General features: G+C 44.0%; 1 protein-coding gene across 1 annotated transcript in view; it reads left to right on the top strand.

Annotated features, from left to right (window-relative positions):
• Positions 1-13884, top strand: part of LOC136644030 (mucin-5B-like) — an 82389-nt gene that overhangs the window by 30321 nt on the left and 38184 nt on the right. The window contains exons 16-25 of the mRNA XM_066619500.1: positions 837-1086; positions 3018-3067; positions 3984-4084; positions 5152-5303; positions 6418-6556; positions 8028-8138; positions 9028-9207; positions 10391-10627; positions 12797-12953; positions 13722-13850. Of these exons, the coding sequence (XP_066475597.1) occupies positions 837-1086; positions 3018-3067; positions 3984-4084; positions 5152-5303; positions 6418-6556; positions 8028-8138; positions 9028-9207; positions 10391-10627; positions 12797-12953; positions 13722-13850 (1506 nt within the window). The remainder of the gene's footprint in view (positions 1-836; positions 1087-3017; positions 3068-3983; positions 4085-5151; positions 5304-6417; positions 6557-8027; positions 8139-9027; positions 9208-10390; positions 10628-12796; positions 12954-13721; positions 13851-13884) is intronic.

The raw sequence follows: 13884 nt of genomic DNA, 5'->3' as shown, positions 1-13884 counted from the left end.
GGACTAGAGTGATGCAGACATGCCATAAAGCACGTTTGCAACTACTCTAGTGCAAGCAGTGCCGGCAGAAAAGCCTACACTGGCCTTCTGGTGCTGAATTCAAAGGAAAGGCTGCCAGAAGAGGTGAGTATTTCACCAAGCAATGCAGGGGGAAAGGGCGGAACAGAGGTGAGGAGGAGGTGTATGGGGGCAGGGGAGGGTGGAACGGGGGTGGGACAAGTTGGGAGGGCGAGAGCAGCAGAGGAGGCCTCTGCCATATCCTAACCCCCTTCCCAGGCCTGGCAGCTTTACATGGAGCAGCTTGGATCTGTGCCAGCAACTTAGCGGGTGCAGATCTGAGTAGCCTCATTGGGCAGGCTGGAGCTTTATCTGGGCTTAGTGGGGAAATATCCCCTCATCTTAAATGGGGCTCTGCTGCACCAGCTCAGGTTAGGAGAGGGGTGCCTGTTGAAAATCAGAACACCCCTCCCCCGCCGCAAATCTTTCCTCTGCCATTAATTGATCACAAGGTGGCCTTCAGCAATGTGCTCCCTCTCAGCTTCAGCTCGGAAGCTGAGTGATAATATTTATCTTGCAGGTCTGTACCTTGCAGGATTACATCAAAATAGCCCTTTGCCCACTCAGAAATGCTACGCAAATACAAAATAATGTTGTCACTTTGTGCATATTTAATTATTCTTTGCTACCACATTTGTTTAGCACATTCATTTGCACTAAACTCATTGTTTTGTGGATAGTGAAATTAGGAATTTAGGGATTTTTTGGTCTCTTAATTCACACAAGATTTTAAAGACATCCTCAACATTGTAGCTCTTGGTCTTATTTCTCTTTCAAAGATGTCACGGATTGCCCCAGAACAATGGCATACAGCTATGACGTGAAGTACTGCAACAGCTCTTGCCGCTCACTACATAAGCCTGACACACTGTGCAGTGTCCAGATGGTCCCTGTCGAGGGCTGTGGCTGCCCTGAGGGGATGTACCAAGCGACGGAAGAAAAATGTGTTCTGCCAGAGGACTGTCCGTGTTACTACCAGGGCCAGATGATCCAGCCTGGGGATTCATTCAAAAAGGACAAGTTCATGTGGTAGCCTGATTTAGTTATAATAGTCAAAGCAATCCTCAGATGCAGCAGTCTGTTGCCTACTGATCAGTGGTATATTTAGTCATTATTTATTTATTTAGAAACACTCCTGTGCTTTCCCTTTCAGTCAAGAGATGCTCGAGGTGGCTAACATATGCAAGTTAAAACAGCAATACCATCACAAAAAGAACACAGGGGGGGAAAAAGTGCAGAGCATAATAGAAAGCAGCAATAAATACATTTTAAAAAAAAAGCATCACAAAATGCTTGTGAGGGGGGAAGTCTGGCTGAAATAAAAAGGTTTTCAGTCAGCACCAAAACTAAAGATGGAGCTGGCCTCACTTCCTATGGCAGGGAGTTCCATATTATTTTATATCAGTCCATCCATCTGTCCACATACTCATGGAAGCACACAGGCACACAGATGCTTGAAATCACAATACTGAAATCAGTTTGTGCAGAACAATCCGCAGCTGTATAACATTTGATTACTGTACAGGCTGCTCTTTGAGGCTGGTAAGAAAGTAATGCCCCACCCACTATGCTGTCTTACCTCAGCAAACATTTTCTTCCTCCGAGTGCTTGAAAAACTTCCAACACTTTTTTTAAGAGTTCAAAAGAAAGGCTTCGGAAAACTTAATTAATGTTTTATGTGTGCGCATGCATACATGTTTTATGTGTGTGTGCATGCGCACACACCCTCCTGCCAGCCCCTGCCCCCTCATAACTTTCTTGCACATGGGCACCTTTCTGACTCTATTCTGAAAACGATTCATCTTGCAGTGGTAAGGGGAGGTTGCTAGTGAAAGAGGGGCAACTGGTAGTGAGAGGGTTAACAGCAGCAGGGACAGTTGGCAACTTCTTTTCTAGTTCTTCCCAGACTCGAAAGCATTGAGATCGACCTTGATGTGGACTTTGCCTTCTGAACTAAAGTGAGTTTGCATGTGGGACCTTCTTCACTCAAACGTCCTTGGCACTGGCTACAGCAGTGATTTTCATTCTTTTTCATCTCAAGGCACACTGACAAGGCACTACAATGGTCAAGGCACACCACCAGGTTTTTGACAATTTACAAGGGACACCACGGGGGGTGGGTGGTTTCACATCTCCCATTGGCCCTACTAATAAATGACCTTCCCCCAAATTCCTGTGGCACACTTGCAGCTCACCAATGTGCCACGGCACAGTGGTTGAAAATGGCTGGGCTACAGTGACACAATGTATTGTTTATACTGCTGTAGCTATCACAGTATTGTGCCCTGGCATGGAAGCCATAGCTACAAAAATGTTGCAGTCCTGCCCATGTCCTTCATTCTTTTAGCCCCATCACCTCAGATTGTCTCCTGGTCGCTCAAGCTACTGTACCCTTTCTCCCTTGTTGATCCTTATTCCTATAATACCTGTCTCCTAGAATACCTGCATAACTCAGCATTCAAATCCCATCAGAAAAACCACATTTTCAGGGAAAGCTTTGGTATTAATCCCCTTTTTCTTTAGTAGTGAAGTGAAATATGTATAAATGAAACCATAATATTCTTCCCCTACCTACTCCTACTCCTTTCTCTCCCTCTGTTGCCTCCCTTGTACCAGTTGTTAACTTGTAAGTTCCTTGTCCTTTTACTCTGTGTAAAGCACCATATACATTGGTGGTGCTATCCACAAATGTATATTTGTTTGTTGCTATTCAAACAAATGCAACTTGGTAAAGCATCACTGTTGTGTAGGCTTCCACAGCTTTGATAGTCTCCAAAGGCCAATAGAATGACAAGTCTGGGAATCCTTAGTAGGTCACCAGACAGTTTTATTTTTAAGGAGTTAAACTGAGACATGGGTAATTGCAGAAATTATTTATGATGGGGGTGGCTATATTTGTATAGAATTTTTTCTCTTATATATTGGCACATTACTCTCCTTTTGTCTTTTTATATCTCCAGCAAATGCATTCAAGGTCAGTTAGACTGTACTGAAAACACACCTAGGAAAGGTGAGAGTTCTTTTCAATCACTGTGTTGCTGAAGCCAAGATTTTAGACTTTAGAGGGCTCTCACAGCCTTGCTTATAAGGCTCTGTGAGCCAATCAGGATGGGTGTTGCATCATCCTCTTGCCACACCCTGTCTTGTGATGCATGATCTCACCCCTGCGATTGCATCAGCCATATGCAGTTACATTACAGTGCATTGGGACCCTGAGTCATGATGACTCAGCACTTTACATGTAGGCTGCATGGAATACATTAGGCCCTGCCTTATTCAGGCCTGTAGATTCTATCAGGGTTGTGCTCTAACCCTGACAAAGGGGCATTTCTCCTTAAGGGGTGTGACCCAGAAGTGGGTGCCCCAACAGTGCTGCAGCGATCACAGTGCTGTGGGTAACCAGGAGCATTTAAAAATACCTGGGGGGACTGTGCAGCCTCTGAGAGGGTCCTGGAGGCTCGCAGCCCCCCCGGCGAGCCTCCCCTCTATAGCAGTGAGCTCTGATCTGCAATTGGAACCCACTTTCAGTTTTTGGTCAGCGCTCCAGAGCTTGGACCGGGTTTTCATTGCAGATTGGAGCTCACTGCTGCAGAGGGAAGGCTTGCTGAGGGGGCTGAGAGCTCTAGGACCCTCCAGGAGGCAGCACAGTTCCACTATGTTAAAATGCTTCTGGGTGCCCACGGCATCACGATCACTGTGGTGCCGTCGGGGCACACCCCCCATTCCAGTCCCCGCCCCTGTCAAAACTTACCAGTGGTTCTCAGACTCCCAGAGAGTTTGAGAACTACTGTCTAATCTGTTTGGTACTTGAAACAATGTAATACAGTATTTTGTATGTCTGTGATTCTGGAAGCTGCTTAACAATAGTAAGCACATTTTTACACTGGCCAATTTTTTAAAACAAAATTCCATTCCCCTTTTTCTAGATTGTCCTTCATCGATGTTCTATGTTGACTGCAGCTCTGCCGACCCAGGCCTAACAGGATCGGAATGTCAGAAAAGTTGTAAGACGCAAGACATGCAGTGTGTAAGAGTTAAATATTTGGCAGAGAAAGTAGTTGTTCATGAAAGCCAAGGGGAAGTGTATTTAAGGTACACTTATCTGTGCTGCATCCATGAGAGCAAACACAGTCATGACAATACCGATCATTGTTCACACCAAGCAGATGTGTTGTTGTAGTGGTATGATTTTTGCTTGGCTGGTACAGAAGAAATTAGCCTTTAGTGAGCTCTCAGCTGTCTTGTATTTATCAGCAGGACACAGAGACATGGGCTGCAATTCTAACCTCACTTTCCTGGAAGTAAGTCTCATTGAACACAATAGGACTTACTTGTGAGTAGACCTGCGTAGGATTGTGCCCATGGTCTCTGAATATGCACCACATAGGGCGCAATCCAAACCCGCACTGGAGCAGGCAAGCCAGGAGGCTTGTGCTGCATCCAACGTGGGTTACTGGCTAGCAGCAGCTCAGCCAGAGGCAAGGGGAAACTTTTCCCAATACCCCTGGGTAAGGGCTGCTGGCCCCAATGGGTCTCCTTGGTGGCGCATGTCTGAGGAGAGCGGAGCGGCTTGAAGCCGCTCCGTTCTCCCCAAGGATGGGGGTTGGGATCCGGCATAACTGCCAGGTCCCAGCACCACCCCCAGCTCCCCGCGTGCCTGTGCCCATGCCCGCCCCCGGGGCCACCCATCACCCACCCTCCCCCCACCCAGAAATGCCCCCCTCCCGCCTCCTCCCCGCCCCCATGCCTACCTTCGCCACTTGTGTCGGTGCAGGTGCACTGGCACAAGTGGCGGGGAGGAAGCCAGCCTTCGTGCGTCAGCTCATTGGATGTGACTGAATGCTTAGACATAATTCCAAGAACAGGCCACGTTCATCTACTGCATGGCACTGCTGGAGATTGCTAGAACATGCGTCAGTAGTAGTTTGTCCATTTCAGGGTTTGTTGTGGTTTGTTGTGTGCAGGGTGCTTTGCCAGGCAGATGGAACCATCACTAGTGTAAAGTTGCAAATTGAGTTTGTACATCAATGTCTAGCTTTTTATGTATTTATGCTCCCCTTTGTGCCACTTTCCATTTTGTTTTCATGCAAGCAGTATGCCACAGAGTGTGTTTCTGGATGTAAATGTCCTGATGGGCTGGTTTCTGATGATAAAGGCAATTGTATTGAGGAGGAGGAATGTCCTTGTATCCATGGAGGAAATTTCTATCGCTCTGGTACATCTATCACCATCAACTGTAACACATGGTATAGTATTCTTTTTCAGAGTCTTCTTAAAGACATTACTTCAACAAATGACCACAACATGAAGGCCTTAAAGCATATGAGCCAAAGTGCCTTGACTTAGAGCCTGATTTAAAGCATGAATGGTCCACCTGGCATTCAAATGCCCAGTAGGCTAGGCCTCTGCCTCAAGATTCCCCACAGACCAAGTTTACCAGGCATTCAAGGAGACAGGAACTCTGGCCTTATGCTGTGTACCTGGGGTGGACCACCCCTTGCCCTACCCTTGATACTCTACTGGGCCCGATGATCCCACCCCCTAACACTAGTGCACCCACTGGATATACCACCGATAGCCTCACATTTAGCATGTATGAGTAAGAGGGCATACATGTGGGCATGTGTCCTGATTTTAGAAATAGGCTACCTCAGAATGCCAGATGCAAGGGAGGGTACCAAGATGCAGGTCTCTTTTTCTCTTGTGTGCTCCCTGAGGCATCTGATGGGTGACTGTGAGATACAGGAAGCAGGACTAGATGGGCCTTTGGCCTGATCTAGCAGGGCTCTTCTTATGTTCTTATGTGTACACATGCTGGCAGTACCACATAGTGAGATCACATTAGACAGTGTTAGCAGTTTCAGTCTTGGCCTTCATGCCCATCACAGCCAACACTTATAACTTCAGAGGGCCTTGCAACACTTCGGAGCCCAACTATTTCAACATAAGCTTCTGTGAACTGTCTATGAAGTGGACTGCAGTCCATGAAAGCTTGAGATGAAAGAAATGGGTTAGTCTTTAGGGTGCTATAAGAATTTTTGTTTTTGTCAAAACAAACTAACACAGCCACCTCTTGGGAATTCATAATGCTAATGCTTAGAGCTGTAACAAAACAGAGACCTTTTCTTAATTATTAAACCACTTTGAATTTGACAGTAGGGATGTTTTGCTGCATTTCATTCTGTATTACACATCAGGTCTTGGTTGTAGTTTCCCCTAGGATAAGAGAATATTTATTGTATCAAGAGGGATGGTGAAGCTGTCGCTTCAGCTGACAGAACTACTAGCTATGATGACAGAACAGCTTCCAAAGTGTTTGTTAAGGTGACAAGTTGTGATCTTTTGTGTTTAATCTCCTAGCACATGCCACAAGAGACAGTGGAACTGTGCAAACAATCCATGCCAAGGGACATGCACTCTGTATGGAAACAGACACTATTTCAGTTTTGATGGAGCACAATTTGATTTCATGGGAGATTGTGACTATATCTTAACCCAGGTATGGAATCTTTTTGTCTGCCTCAATGGTGGTCTGTTTTGTGTGGTACCAAATTACACTTCTGTGTTTTCAGCGATTTATAGCCGAATTCCACTGGGCAGCTGTGTTGCTGGAATGCATATTCCGGAAACACAGCCAGGTTTATGACCATCACAAAACATGATGTGCCATAGGGCATAGCCTAGCCACTGCTACAGACATTGAACCATCAACATTGAGCGGCAACAGCCAGGTGACAGTGGACTTTGTGGGAGCTCCAGTGCCAGTAAGTTGGTGTGGGAAGTGGGCAGTGGGGCAGGGGTTTGACAGAATGGAATGGCAGGAACCAGAGTGGGGATGTGGATGTGTCAAGATCAGGGATTATTGGTGATGGCAGCTGCTCCATTGATGTCCCATTCCCCTTCTTAGCCTCAATCCACCTACTCAGCTCTACTTGGACTTTCAAAAGAAAAATTGCTGGTCTGAATAGACCAATCAGGGCAGCAGAGACATTTCCTGGGGCAAGGAAGCAGATGTTCCGTAACTTGGGGGAGACCACAGGATGCAGCACCATCTCCAGTGGTGGAGCTGCATTGGCAGGGAGGATTTTGGTAGGATTGGTCTGTAAGTGGATGGCATGGATTTCATTCTATCTCCTGGTACGCATAGAAGCCATTGGGGGCTCAGTTCAGTTTGGGACCATGGCAAGAGAAAAGGTTCAAGTACCCCACTACAGTCCTAATCAGGATTAGGATTTTATGCAGTTGCTATTCACATTTTTTTTTAAGACACATGCTCCAGTGATTCCATGAATATGGTCAGTCTTGACCCTCAAAGGAAGATCCTGTTCTTTCCCCACTTCCCTGTGGCAGTGGAGAATTCTGGATACTGCATGGGTCCAACCCACAAAAAAAATTAGGCACCAGAATTTGGTTAACCTCTAGGTTCCAACACCCTTCAATGAAAACACTGAGGTTGGCACATTTTTCTCTGCAAATTGCACGTTAAAGTGCATATTCAGCAAAATCAATTGGCAGAATCCTTCTTGAATTGTATACATCAGAGCACAGATGGAGGAACAGGGCTTTTTCTCTTGTGGAAACCTTTACCCATGAGGTCCCCATATTGTCATCCTTTAAGAGGGGAGTCAAAGCCTTTTTTAAAGGTATGATTTTCTCCCAGAAGAGTTTAATTTCACTAGGTTTGGCATTGAGAGCTCTGCATCTCCATCTTCTGTTAAGCTATTTCAGCCCAACATTGCATATAGGCAACAGGGACCAAATGTGTACATCTGTGGGCTGGGGAAAAAATGGGTTTTAATTGGTTATTGCGTAAGATTTGTCACAGTTTTTATATGAATTATTTTGAAGGTGATTATAAGCCACCTCTTAAATGGGATGGTAAAGTGGCATGTAAGTTTTTAAATTAATGTGGGCCAAATAGGTAGACGGAAAGCATAGCATTCACAGTGCTTTTTGTTTCCTTTTTAAAGGACTTTTGCCCCAATAACCCCCAGCCAGGCACCTTTCGAATTGTAATGCAAAATATTGCATGTGGTCAATCCTTGAGTGCTTGTTCCTTGAAAATCAGTGTGATCTTGGAGGTAAGTCTATAATTAACCTTACAAGTGAAAGAACTGCAATGCATACGTGCGCGTGTGCACACCCCTCCTCCCAACAGTACACTGTTAAAATTCCAAGAGCAGAACCATGTCTACTGGAGCATAATCAAACCAACTCTACTATATAGAGTTGCCACAGAATTCTGGAATTGGTTGGATGTGTACAACCCACAAATCCTTCCTGTGTTTTTAACTGACATGATTGAACTTGCTGGACATCCAATAGGATTGGGGTCCGAGTTTGTAACAACGTATTTATATTCCACTCACACCATTCATGCTCCTGTTCACATGTACATCATGTATGTATCATTCACATGCACACAACTCACAGGCCATAGTCACCCTCACTCATGCACAATAGACATGTGCCTGATTGATTCTCACACATCATGACCATCATATTCAAATAAATATATAGACCAATGGTGCAGACCATTCATGTGCACACTACTGACCATGGCTGCCCATCCACGACATGACTGATGATGCTTGCATTAGGTGGTGGGTTGGGGTTAGTGGTGAAGAGATGCCTGATGTCTCCCTCCAGTCTTCCACCACCACTGTCTCCTCTGCAATCCACCAACATCTCACGCTTCCTTCTGCTCCTTTGTTCCTTTTGCATTTCTTTGTTCTAATACTTCTGTATATGACACCAACGCATCTGGAGGTAGGTCTCACTTCTGTGACATTACAGAAGTAGGGAAGGCAACTTTGGAGAATGAGAAGGTGGGTAAGGAATATTCCAGTTGTGTGATTTGACAGGGAGGCACACATACTCTTGCCACACTGTACTATCACTGTCTGACAATAATACACTCCCATTTCAGCTGCCACTTTGTTTTTCCGGTTGGTTTATGTCCTTTTCTAGGGTAGTGAAATCCGACTCCTGGAAGGAAAAATTGAGGAGATAATGAGTAAGCCAGGCCTTGAGAAAAATTATACCCTCTTTTTACTGGGAAGTAACATAATCATTGAAACTTTCCATGGAATGGTCATCATGTGGAATCAGAAGACAACTGTGATTGTGCAAGTAGCACCTTCTTTTCAGGTAGGTGACTGCTGAGGTGGTGATTTGCACATGGTTGGTTTTTGAGTTAGAGCTGGTTCAGATATGATTTTTCTGCCAAGATATTGCCTTCATTTAGAATGGTTTGCATCATATGTACATGGTGACATGAGAAGAATACACACATCTCATTCTGCAGTATGAAAGAAATATATGTATTTTCATTGCACATGACAATATATGTAGAGTATACATGCCTTTCTCATAAAGAAGTCATATTTGGGGAAAATGCATGTGAAACATTGGCAAATGAATTTCATTGCAGTGTGTTGTGTACCATTCCCCAAATTATACTTGCAAATATAAAACCACTGATTAATATATGAAACTTTTAAAAATTCTTTTTATTTAATCTTTCTTTTTTATCATTTGATTTATGCTTTTATACCTTTTTGTAACTTTAAGAGTTAGAAATGTAAGAATCTGAGTAAAGACTAGCAGGTTCATGTTGGTTGCAAATAGATGCAATGTACGTATTTTGTTTCAATACATGTCCAAGACACTTTCTGCACAATGTACATTATCAGGATTATGTCTCTTAAAATGCATTTCCAAACTTGTAAAATGGCATAGGGCCCAATCCTTTTTTTATTTATAATACTTTTTAGTTTTATTAAAAGCAAACATACATACGCATACACACACAAAAATTAAAAAGACATTACAAGTTATGTGACAAGTGTGGAGATCTCGAACTACATTTCTTTGTTCTTCTACAAAATCATACAAAAAATTCATTATCAAATCTTAAACAATCTACACCTATATAAAATACATTATCCACACTCACAATTCTAACCAACTTTCCAATACCAGAGTAGCTGCAGTGCAGTCCCCAGGTAAGGTGACAAACTTTCCCTTACCTTGAGAAGGCCTCCATGACTGCTTGCCCATCACAGGATGCAGCACACGCCCCATTGGCATGGCTGCATCAATGCTGGAATGTTGGATAGGATTGGGCACTACCCATAATTACTTAGCACTGAAGATTGTTTGGTATGAGAGGGTACCTGATGTATTGCTAACATTATACAAAGCATGGTAAGTATATGGAAAGATATAACGCACAGAGGTCTGCATAACAAAATTTGACTTTACTACACTGGAAGACTTCTTTCCCCTGTCAAAAGTTGTAAAATAATGTACAGTTATATACATTTCCTAGGGCAAAGTTTGTGGTCTTTGTGGTAATTTTGACAACCGTGTCAACAATGACTTCACCACTAGAGGGCAGTCTCTGGAGATGCATGCACAAGCATTTGGAAACAGTTGGAAAATCACCAGTAGCTGCTCAGACATAAACAAGACCGATCTGTGTGCAAGCCAGCCTGTCAAGCTTGCACTGGGGCAAAAGCGCTGTAGCATTATCAGAAGTGATGTTTTTAGACCCTGCCACAGTAAGGTAAGATTCACCCCCTCCTCTTTCTCCCCCACTCCCTCCTGCTTTGTGTCACTCTGCCCCTTTTCTTGTGTCGACATGCTGAGAATACTTAGCTCCTTGGTATGAATTGCATTGCCAACTTGTAAGACACGTTGCTTTTCATTCTAAGTCAGGCTGCTTTTCCTGACCAGTGTCATGATTTAGTGACTGCTCTGAATGACACACTTGTGACTCTTCAAAACAACTGGCAGTGATTTTTTTAACGCTCATGAGATTAGATGTTACTCTGAGGTCTCCTACCAGCAGTTGCCAACACATCACCCTTTTCTTGACACCAAGGAGGGCAGAGGTTTCTGGATAGCCATTACTGGCATAGTGCTAGCTGACATCTATATACTTTTCTCTGTAGTTTAACAGTGACTGTCTAGACCACTTCTTGCTCTCCTGTACATTTTACCAAGTTATCGTGTATTCAACGTGTTCAGGCAACACTTCTGAACAGCAAGAGCTATGGATATCTTACAGGCAAAAGAGGAGTTGGTAAACAAAAGAGAACACAGCATTATAATGTCTGGCCTTCAAAAGCAAGCACTTGAGAGGAGGGTTGGTGTCATTTGCAATGCCAAAGAGTGATGGAAAGGCATAGGCTAGATCCCATTATTTACAAATCAGTTCAGACATTAGTAATGATGTTTGGCAATGTTGGCTTCAGGGATACTTATGTTGAAGTGTTTAGTGGCTAGAATGTTGGACTTGGACCAGAAAGATATGGTTTCAAATCCTTGCTCAGCCATGAAATTGAAGGCACAATCCTAACTAGGTCTGCTCAGAAGTAAGTCCTATTTTGTTCAATGGGGCTTACTTTCAGAAAAGTGTGGTTAGGATTGCAGCCTGACTAGGTAACCTTGCACCAGTCACTCTCTCTCAGCCTACTGTATAATGTCCTGAACTCCTTGGTGGTATATAAATATGAAAAAATAAATTTTGGCCTCCTCATGCTTCTAGAAATGCATCAGAAAAAGATATGTATTGTATGTTCAAATGTAAACATTTTGAGAGGATAGACTCATGGTTCTGGATGCTGGTGGGGTGAGTGGGCTAGGATCCTTGCTTTACTATGCCAGATTTTGGATTTGTCTAGGAAGGCTATGGCAGTGAGGTGAGTCTCCACAGTTGTTTCTGTGGGCCAGGTTGGATCATAGCTCAGATATGTGACTCTGCCACTTGGTTTCCAGGGAGTTTATACACACACAGAACTTCCACGCATACCCTGTTCCCATACCTTTCTGAAGTTTCTACTGTCAGTCGACATTTAGTTAGGCTCAAACACTAACAACCCAATTCTAAAGGTCACTTTCAGTGGCAGAACTCCTAGTCATCTGCCAAGTGTCCCTGTGACATTGTAAAAGGTGCACTGCTGCTGTGCGCTTTGGGGCAACCAGCACAGATGGTTGGAAGCCTTGTGTGTTCAGCAACCACGAGTGATGTTGCACTGGAGAAATTAAGATGGTCAGGAGGGCATTTGTGGGTGGTTCAGGGGAGGATCAGGGCAGAGATCAGGCCAGTCTTGGACTGTGTCGAGGGCAGATCTCAACAGCAGTGGTGGTGCCAAGATGCTATTCCCCCTGCCCAGGTCCAACACACCCCCTTGGACCTGCTTGGTTTTATACCAGCAAAAGATTTGAGTAGGGCCCAATGGGGACCACCAGCGAGTGGTGGAGTAGGTATAAGAACATAAGAACATAAGAACAGCCCCACTGGATCAGGCCATAGGCCCATCTAGTCCAGCTTCCTGTATCTCACAGCGGCCCACCAAATGCCCCAGGTATGTATAACAATACTTCCTTCTCCACCACTGTCTGGTCCCTAGCTGGCCCACAGCATGCAGTAGACGCAGCATCAGCACTGCTGCATGCTCTGGGCCAGCCCTGGACAGGATTTTTCAGGAACAGGAAATTATATTTGAATATTGTTAATAAAATGAGACAGCAGTGTTATAATGATTCTGATATTTCACAGAAATACTCAGATTTTTCCAATATACATTTACATACAGAGATAGATATAAGACTGGAAGACACAATCTTTGATTCCGGGTAGGTTGTATTCTCAAGAGTACCTTTTTTCAGAAGCAGATTAAAAACAATTATGGGGTGAAAAACTGATTGTCACTATTCTTGGTTTTGTTAGATCAATCCAACACCTTACTATGAATCTTGTGTGTCTGATTTCTGTGGCTGTGACAGTGTGGGAGACTGTGAGTTCTTTTGTACTGCTGTAGCTGCTTATTCAAGGAGTTGTAGCAGAGCGGGGATCTGTATTGACTGGCGAAGTCCTAGTAATTGTCGTAAGTACAACATTCATTTATGTTCAGCAGCAATAACAGCGTGGCTTCATCTAATAAAGGTAAAAAAAAACCGCACCCCTAGTTGCTAATAATAATTTAAAAACCATCATTAAGTAGATTGTTGATGGAAATTTTTAAAAACGTTCAGGTAGGATTTCTACCTATTCATAAAATCTGGGAATATCACCTCATTTTTAGGATGTTGTGTAATGATGTATATGTAGCTTCACCAGTTACCAATCTTTTAATAGTTTGAACATGTCCAACTTGTAATGGATTGAACAGATATGATTTCCAGGGTACATGTCCAGAGCTTACTAATTACTTTGAGTGGGTTTGTTTAGAAGATTTAGACTCCATTTTTCTAAGACATTGAGATATCCTTGACTACTCTCCTCAAATAGTTTTTCTCTTTAGTGTGACCAGGGCTGGATCATACACAAACCTACTGTAGATGACCTCAGGAAGGTTGTTGGTGGAACACTATCTCTGTCTGTTTACATGCTACCACTACTTCTTGTAGTAGATTGGAAGAGGAAGAGGAAATGTGGATGGAAGGAGAGTGCTGAGCTAGAATACTGAAGAGTGGGAGGAGAAGAGGCTGGCATGTTATCGGATAACTGAGGGCAGCACTGGCATCCCTTTGAATTAAAAGGCTGGGATACTCTGCTGTGTTTGTGGCTGGGATTTATCTGGAGAGGGGTGAAGGAGGGGAGATCTCCCTGGGAGATCTCACAGGCCTTATGAATGACATGTCTTCTGATCTAGCTGTTTTCTGCGACTACCACAACTTGCCCAACAAAAGGAAGTGGCACTATAAACCCTGTGGAGACCCTTGTTTAAGAACCTGTAGGAATCCTTCAGGAAAATGTGGCAATCTACTATATAGTGTGGAAGGTAAGCCTTGCTGCAGCGTTTGCTTGTGCACAGT

Source organism: Tiliqua scincoides, chromosome 1 (genome assembly GCF_035046505.1).
Source record: "Tiliqua scincoides isolate rTilSci1 chromosome 1, rTilSci1.hap2, whole genome shotgun sequence".
NCBI classification, from domain to species: Eukaryota; Metazoa; Chordata; class Lepidosauria; order Squamata; family Scincidae; genus Tiliqua; species Tiliqua scincoides.
The sequence above is the reverse complement of the archived record's forward strand: the minus strand, read 5'-3'. Positions and strand labels throughout refer to the sequence as shown.